The sequence below is a fragment of the Seriola dumerili genome, unplaced genomic scaffold (assembly GCF_002260705.1).
Source record: "Seriola dumerili isolate Sdu_G_001 unplaced genomic scaffold, Sdu_1.0 BDQW01000449.1, whole genome shotgun sequence".
In the NCBI taxonomy this organism is placed as follows: Eukaryota; Metazoa; Chordata; class Actinopteri; order Carangiformes; family Carangidae; genus Seriola; species Seriola dumerili.
In genome coordinates this window covers 2,671,089-2,679,566 of record NW_019174704.1, presented here as the reverse complement: position 1 = coordinate 2,679,566, position 8,478 = coordinate 2,671,089, and the positions used below count along the sequence as shown (strand labels likewise).

General features: G+C 38.7%; 1 protein-coding gene across 1 annotated transcript; it reads left to right on the top strand.

Moving 5' to 3' along the window:
• Positions 1–332: 332 nt before the first annotated feature.
• Positions 333–8,254, top strand: sar1b (secretion associated Ras related GTPase 1B). The gene is made up of 7 exons (XM_022762386.1): positions 333–506; positions 3,699–3,774; positions 5,440–5,559; positions 5,859–5,924; positions 6,279–6,382; positions 7,145–7,276; positions 7,893–8,254. Exons 2-7 carry the CDS (start codon positions 3,717–3,719, stop codon positions 8,007–8,009), a joined length of 597 nt encoding a protein of 198 aa, XP_022618107.1. The 5' UTR covers positions 333–506; positions 3,699–3,716; the 3' UTR covers positions 8,010–8,254.
• The last annotated feature ends 224 nt before the right edge of the window (positions 8,255–8,478 follow it).

Sequence of the window (8,478 nt, the reverse complement as noted above, 5' to 3'; positions counted from 1 at the left end):
GGAATTGGCTAAATATAAATACTCATGTCCATCTAGAATTCAAACAATCACAAGAGTAATGGTCACCCATAGAATAAGTGACATTTTTTAGTCTTTTTAAGACTAGGACGATTATTTTAAATGACTTTACAAGCGAGAAAGTAAATACTGCAATCGTTTGTGGTTTTGTTTGATCTATAAACCAGTGACACGCATCTTCATAAAAATATTGCATGGGAAAACCCAGTGAGATATGTGTTTGTAAATTATAAATTAAGAGCTCTGGACCCTCGGTGTATGTCAGTTCTCCATCCGGAAGGATTATTGTGAAACATAAACAGGAAGCGGCTGGGCAGAGTTTTGGGGAGTTGTTGGACAGCCATTGCAGTGTCGTGGCTCAGTAACAAAACACGAAAAAGGAGAGGAAGACCTGGCATCTCGCAGGCTCTCTTTTTTGACCGGGAGACCAATTTACATGAGTATAAGAGCGAACGCACTCGTTAAATCAATCTACACCTAAATAACGGGTAAGTATTTTTTTGATACATATTTTCCCCGGCGATCAAAAAGGAGTCTAATGTGAGCGGTCGGCATCACGGCTAGAAAATTATCCCGGCTGCTAACGATGCTACGTTAGCATTGCTACTACCAAGTTGGCTAACTCGCTTATTATCAAGGACTCTAGTTGGATTGAACCCGTAGTTGAACCGCTGTTGTATTTATTTTAACATCCACATTTGTTATCAGACGGGAAAAACTAGTACGATCACACGTTTCTGTTGTTGGTGGTACGTCGGTGAATTATTTCTCTAGCTAACTGCTAAGTAGCTAACGTAGCTAGTATCCTCTCGATGCAACGTCGCCTCTTAGAGAATATGACACGTAACTAGTAGCTTCCTGCTAGCCAGCCTGTTAGCCGGCCTCACCCTAGCTTTATAATATTAGGCTTAACGTATATGTCTAGTTTTCATTTGACTTGTTATTATTCTTATAATTTGGCCCTTTTAGTTGTTTTGCCAACACGTAATCTGTTGGAGATGAATCATCCATGTAACGTTAGCCGTTAAGGTAAAGGTTAGCAATCTGCTACGTTGACAGTGGTTGTGATAACTGGTTTGACAGCCTGCGTTCAGAGTCTTTATAATGTTTGGGACTCACTTTTTTCATGGGATCTGTATGAAATCACAACGCCTGCTTGAGAGTGCCGAGTAAATGGGAATTAATTGAGATAATGTTTCAAGGGAGAAAATGTGTTCTACATCTTAATTTGTGAGCTTAAATACATTTCTAAACCAGCACTGTTATGTTCACATAAATAACATTTTCAAATCCTTATTATATGAGTGTTGGGAAACATTAACGGATGTTCTTCAGAAACGGAAGAAATAGTTCAGAAGGTGAATAGCAATAAGGACAAACTGTCAGCACGTGTACCCTGGTGATTTTTGAGTAAGTACACTAAACTTGAAACTATGCTCATTAAATCATTTGGTAGATTTTATTAAGAACAGATGCTCTAGCTAGCTCTAAGGGCTTTTCCAACCATATTCTTCCTGTACACTTCCAAATTACTTAACTTGACAATCAGCAATTTTTGGCAAACCTTTTTATCATTTTCATTTTAGTATAAAGCTGCAATAATTAATTGATTAATCAATAAGTCATTCATAGGGAAATTAATTGGGTACCAAATAAAGAATCAGTTAATCAAGAAAATAAGATTAAATGACAAGATAATGATAGTTGAAGTCCTTCTTTAATGTGGTTGGTCGTGCTTGCTTTAAACACACATGAATATATTGACCCATGTTTGCCTGCTTGTTGACAGTGAACTGTCAAACTATTTCACTTTCCCAGCTGCATCACGCCACATGTGGGAGCATAGGACTGTAATGCTAACCCACAGTGTCTTAGAGGCCAATGAGAGTGGCAGCATATGGGACTAGAGCATAGCAGCAACTGACGTGTAGTTCAGCTGTATTTGCGTGGTCTTGAACTTTGGCTACCTTATACTTTAGCCCTGGAGTTGTTTGCACATTACGTAACAAGGGCTAGAGGTCAGCACCAGCTTGCCTTGTTCTGATGCCTCTGTAACTGTCACTGAGAAAATGAGATGAATTTGGTAAACTGTGTGTGTCTTCAGTGGATCAAACATTGTGGTTTCATGGGGGGAGGAATTTTGATGTAACCAAAAGCTTCTCATTTGGTTATAGAGTGAGGAAGTTTGTTGGGTTTTTTTTTTCCTCCCCCCTTTTCTCAGATATTCATGACCAAGACATTTGTTGAAGCACTGATCACATGAAATTTAAAAGAGGGAAAAAAAGACGCTTGTGTGAACTAGAATGACAAATCAACAAAACAACAGCTTTTCCTACGAAGAAATAACAAGCTGTTGCATGTAGCAAGTCAGTGAGCTGTTGATTTCACACAGATACAGCTTGCCCAAGCTCACATCCATTTTGTTTTGATTGAAATACATCCTGGCTAGTTTATCTTGAAAGGCTAAGACTGGGCTTAATTTCCAAGGCCCTTGCAGATGGCTTGTGGTGAACAAAACACTCATGTTGCCTGTTGAGGATGGTATGTGATCAGTGTTCTGAATCTTCTGTCCTCCTGTCCAAAGACTCCTACTGGAACAAGCTTATCATTGGCTATAGAAAGCCACTCATTGCTCTTATCACCAGTTCTAAATGGCTGTCTGATAGGTTGAGGCAGGCTTCATATTCCAAGAGCTGAGTGCCGTCACTCTTACAAGGTTTGCGGTGAGAGCTGCTGATTGGTTCTTATCGATCTTACTGTCTGTCTCCTGTTGCCTTTATTTATGTTCTGTTCATTTGTTGGTGTTTTCAGGTACCTTTCCTTCTGGGCCTGTAATCAATGTAGATATTAAACCATAATTTAGTCAACAGTGCACCACTGGAAAAAAAAATATACTGCATATGTATTTTTTTAAATCTGAATACTATGAAGTGAATACCAATTACGGTTGAATGGATGTAAGTAATATATGGATGGATTTAATATAATATATGTAAGTAATCTTACCAAATATGTACGGTAAATTTCCAACCTTGGCATTATACTGTTCATCAAAATTTAAATTTAAACAGATGCTCCGGCCTACAGGTCATATTCTCCAGATGTAAGGGAATATGCTTACACCCCAGCGAATATCACCCCGTCATAATTTTTATATTTTTTTTTATGAAAATGAAATGCAAAAATTACGCCTCCCACTGGAATCGTGACTGATATTGCAATCATAATGTCTGTCAAAAATAATCACAATATGAATTTTTTTTTTTCATCTCGTTCAGCCCCAAGTTGAACTTCAACACTTTGTTCATGTTGGGGATAAAGAGAGGAACTGTCCAAATCTCCCCCTAGGTTTCCTGCCAACAACAGTTTAGTGCTGACACTCATTTCTCGATGCACCTTGTGCTGTATACCATCTCTATTAGAACAGAGACACTGTATAAGGTCACTGACAACCTCGTACAAAAATAAATAAAACGTAATAAGTTATTGATAAATATTCTGAGTGGAAGAAATGAAAAAATGTAGCAACATTAGACAACTTGTACCTGCTTCAATCTCGCTCACTCGCTGTAGGATAATGATAGATGATACAGCTAAAATAACATGTTCAAGTTCTTGATTTGCTTCGGTGTATGTTTATTTCTTCTTACCTCTGTTTTTTCCCATTTGTTGTTTTTCAGGATTCAACAGCTCCGGATATGTCATTCCTATTCGATTGGATTTATAGCAGTTTCAATAGCGTTCTACAGTTTTTAGGTGAGTAATAGTGATTAAACACTTACAAAAAAAACTTACAGGAATTCACAATGATCACAAGAAGAACTTTCATTGTTACAACTACTGGTCTGTCTTACACCTCAGTCCTCAGATGTACAGTGAAAAGCAGGGCTAAGACTTGTGCACAATAGTGGGCTTTGTTCCTAGAAATCCATTGCTGTCGTGGGAGAAAGTGATAGGAAGAAAAGGAGTTTCTCTTTAAGTGTTTGTTCACTGTGTGCCCGCAGACACAAATTTGAAACACAAATACCCTGATGGCTCAGCAGGCGCCACTTCTTAACAGCAGATCTACACTACAAAATTTTATGTAATAAATCATTTTCAGCAAATTTGTGTCCTGTGCTAAAGCCCTTGTACTGCAAATGCATCAGTTTACTTGATAATCAAAGTTCATCACAAGGCCCTCTTCACACTGATGAGTTTCTAATGTGGCCCATGTGGTAAGAAATGAATGAATTAGCATCATCACTGGCCACAATTCTTTAAATGCTTCTGTATAGCTTCAATGGGCCCTTTATATCTCCTTGGTGAAAGTATTAACGCAAGCTGGCTTATGGGTTTGGTTCCCATTGGGATGACACATGCAACTCATGTTTCTGTAAAATGGCTCAGCTAAAAGCATCCACCAAATGGCATATGTCATGAAAGGCACACAAAAGAAATGTCTCTGACAAACATGATGTGATTTTTCAACCCAGCTTTTTACATTAGTTTGTGATGAAAGTGTCCATTTCAGATCTGCTGGAAACTCTTGTTATGTGTACCAGCTGCTCTCCTCCCCAGCGTGTGCTGTTCTAGTTTCTGTGTCAGAGCTGCTCCTGTGAAGCAGTCATTCCTGTTCTCCCTGTCAGACAGGTTGCATAGATAGTGCTGTTGTGAGTAATAAGGACATCTATTTGAGCTGAGTGAAGCAGAAATTTCACAAATTAACTGGGTATTTCTACGCTGACTCAGAGTAGTAAACTCAGCCTTGTAATCTGGTCAGGAAAGTTAAGGAGGAGGAAGTAGGAACCTTAGTTGAACCCTTGTTGTGTATTCAGCTAGGCACTACGCCCATCAGTGAGAATGGACGGGAAGAGTAAAATCTGGTTGGTTTCCATTTAAAGCATAAAACATTTTTGTGCAATTTAAATTTAAGGTGTTTTTGTTGTGACAAATAGTGAGTTATCAGTTTGACTGAATGTCATTCCTTCATTGAAAAGCAAATTGACCTCTACTTACTTTTTACAACTCCACACAGCAGAAAATGCTCCCCCGGTCCAATCGAGGGGGCCTAACAACTTTTGTTAACTTGAGCAAGGGGGGATTAAATTTTTAATGTTCATAATGTTAAGTAGAGATTAGAGAATGGCAAAATCAGTAGGTGGACTATAGCCACTGTTTTCATTGTGCATCAAGGACAATATTTATATGTGTGATCTGAATATCTAGTACATGTCTGAGAACAAGTCTGAGCTTGGCAAGTCAAGTGTCACATTTATGTTTTAGTTCTTAAGCCATGAAAGACCTTCAAACTGAAATGGGCGAGGTTTTCGTATGTGTGAAATTCCCAAAGACTGAACGTTGAATATTATGATTCTGCCCATCTAAAGAGATTTCTAGTGTCCAGGCTTACGTTCTAAAATCCTTCTGGCTTTGTTTCAGGACTGTACAAGAAATCCGGCAAGTTAGTATTTCTTGGCCTGGACAATGCTGGCAAAACAACGCTACTGCACATGCTCAAAGATGACAGATTGGGACAGCATGTGCCAACTTTACATCCAAGTGAGTTGGTGCTACTCTCTCTCTCTCTCTCACATGCACATCCACAGATGCTCACTCAGTAATGTTTTTAAAGCCATCCGTACAAAAAAAAAAAAGAATCATGTCATGTTGATTATTCACAGACATTTGTTATCCATTTTTAAATGGACATTTTCAAACAGTCCTATTGAATGGACATTTTGTTGACATATTCATTCATTCTTTACATGTGTAGATACACTAAACAATTTTGTGTGTCAGTGATTTTTAAGTGATGCTGCATTTTTCAGATTTGTTAATGATTATTTTCTTTCCTCCAGCCTCGGAAGAGTTGACGATTGCTGGCATGACTTTCACCACTTTCGACCTTGGAGGCCACGCACAAGGTGTGTGTGTGTGTGTGTGTGTGTGTGTGTGTGAGTGTGTGAGAGAGTGTGAGAGAGTGTGAGAGAGTGTGAGAGAGTGTGAGAGAGTGTGAGAGAGTGTGTGTGTGAGAGAGAATACTAATATATTTTGTTTTTTTTTTGGTTGTGATTTAGTGAAGACCTGATACTATATTTTTCACTGCAGATATGATCTGGAAATAAAATGATTGTGATATAAGCAGAAAAAGCAGCATGCAATTTCTGCAGCGCATAAAGGAAATTCTCTCCTAAGTCTTGCTAACATAAGGCCTATACAATATACCATTGTAAAACTCTCATGTTTATTTTTGTGTTTTTGTTAATCGGTGCATACAGCCCGCAGAGTGTGGAAAAACTACCTCCCTGCTATTAATGGCATTGTCTTCCTTGTGGATTGTGCGGACCACATTAGATTGGGCGAATCAAAAGCAGAACTTGATGTAAGTACCTGCTACCATGTCACTGTAGAGCTGTGCTTTTTACAACATTCAGAACTTCCCTAAACTATATAAAAAATGCATACTTTTGGTCAATTATTTGTTTTAATGTGTCTATGGCATCAGCAAAGTAGAGATAGTGGTAGGTTAGTTGTTATAAGAATTTCGAGGAAAAAAAAATTATGTTGTGATTTCTTTTTAATCTGTGGCTTTGTTTAGAAAGTTAGAAATAATGTAATAAAAACTGTTAAATGTTGCACAAAAAATCTTTTTAAAAAATTGATTCAAACTGATTTTTGTATCTATAAACAACATGGAAACATCCCTCAGAAATGAAACAAGGTGTTTTTTTTTCTAAAGTCACCTCTGAGCACAAATGTTTAGTAATTGCACACAAGGCAAAGATATGATTTTCTGCTCTCACAATAGCTCATGAAATACAATACCCTGTCTGATAGCAATAAGTGGGCACAGCTCATCACAGCATTGTTTCATTTCCTGTCTGACTTAAGTACCTACTAAAAATCTTGCCATGCATTGGCTCTCTACCAGTTACATATATAACCCAGTCCAATTCTTTCAGGATAACCCCAGTGTAATTCAGGGAAATTTTGGAAATTAGTAGTACACTAACTAAATAACTCCTGGAAGACTCTAGATATCATTCAAACATCACAGGTTGATGTGTAACAGGGTAGATTTTTTCCTTGATCATCTTAAGGATAAGAGTGAAAACCAAATAGTAATATAATTTTACCCTCCTAGGCATTAATGACAGACGAGACCATCGGAAATGTGCCTATCCTGATCCTGGGCAACAAGATCGACAGATCAGAAGCCATCAGCGAGGAGAGGCTGAGGGAAATGTTTGGATTGTACGGACAGACGACAGGCAAGGTAAGTAGACGCAACAGTTATGTGTCAGGACAGTATGTTATACCCTATTTTAGACATATTGTCTTTAGAATTATTATAAGTCAGACAAGTGTATAAAACAAATGAAAAGAAAGATACCACGTCAAGTCATTACCAGAGACTTGACCGAAGAAAAGACTGCATGAAGAGCCAAAGGTAGACGGAGGAGTCGCCACCCCAGTACACTGACACTGCCAAGTTATTCAGTTAGGTGTCAAAACAGACTCAAGTCCCCGCAGTCCTGGTGGAATATATTACTGCTGGCTGGCCATGTGTAAGCTGAAGTATTAAAAAAGAAAAAACAAATGTCAAGTTTTAGTTTGTGGGATAGAGATTTTTCTTGGAGTTACCTTCTTCACCAATTAATAGAACTATTTACATATTTACATATTCAAGAGATGTATTTAAACCTAGAGAGCTTGCTCTTGATCTCATTAAGTTACAACTTTCAAGCTACAACTCAGTGTCCCACAAGAGCTGATTTCTGTTTTACTTGTTTTTTTATATCAGCGCATGGCTTTGCAAATGACATAAATTTGTAATCTAATTATAAATAAAAGTAGATTTAGTTTGAGTTTTTTTCCTGCTTTTCTCTCAGGGTAACATTCCCATGAAGGAGCTGAACACAAGACCACTGGAGGTGTTCATGTGCAGTGTGTTGAAGAGGCAGGGCTACGGCGAGGGCTTCCGCTGGCTCTCCCAGTACATCGACTAAAGAAGCCAAGCTGCCATAACGTACCAACACCACCACCACCATCAGGGGGGCGCTAAACCCAACCACTCAAGACGCCCACCGTTGCCACCAGTACCATCATACTCAGCCCCATGTTTGGTTAAACAAGTCTGCCTCCACCTTCAGAGAAACCAGTACAACTTGATCCCAATAGACTTTTATTGGTCGAACATTTGGTTCCGCACTTACAGCATTCATACCTGTACGCGCGCACACACACACACACACACACACATACTCGCTCGTTTCTATCTCTCTTTCTTTTTCTAAGAGAGTAGCATAGCATCGGTTCCACAGCAAAGGGTGTTCGAATTCAAACGGATGAATCTTTTCTATATTGTGTCTGTCGTTTGCTGCCCTCTCTCCCTCCCTTCCTGCCATCTGTTGAGTGTGATGATAGATGCGTTATAACTGTAAATCTGTACATGTATCAAAATCCCTGGCGCCTCTT

Bases quoted from the DNA above. Each gene is read 5' to 3' on its own strand.
- sar1b (XM_022762386.1), top strand. From the start codon at position 3,717: ATGTCATTCCTATTCGATTGGATTTATAGCAGTTTCAATAGCGTTCTA. The intron at 6,383-7,144 runs GTAAGTACCTGC...TTACCCTCCTAG, and splicing joins AATCAAAAGCAGAACTTGAT to GCATTAATGACAGACGAGAC. The intron at 7,277-7,892 runs GTAAGTAGACGC...CTTTTCTCTCAG, and splicing joins ACGGACAGACGACAGGCAAG to GGTAACATTCCCATGAAGGA.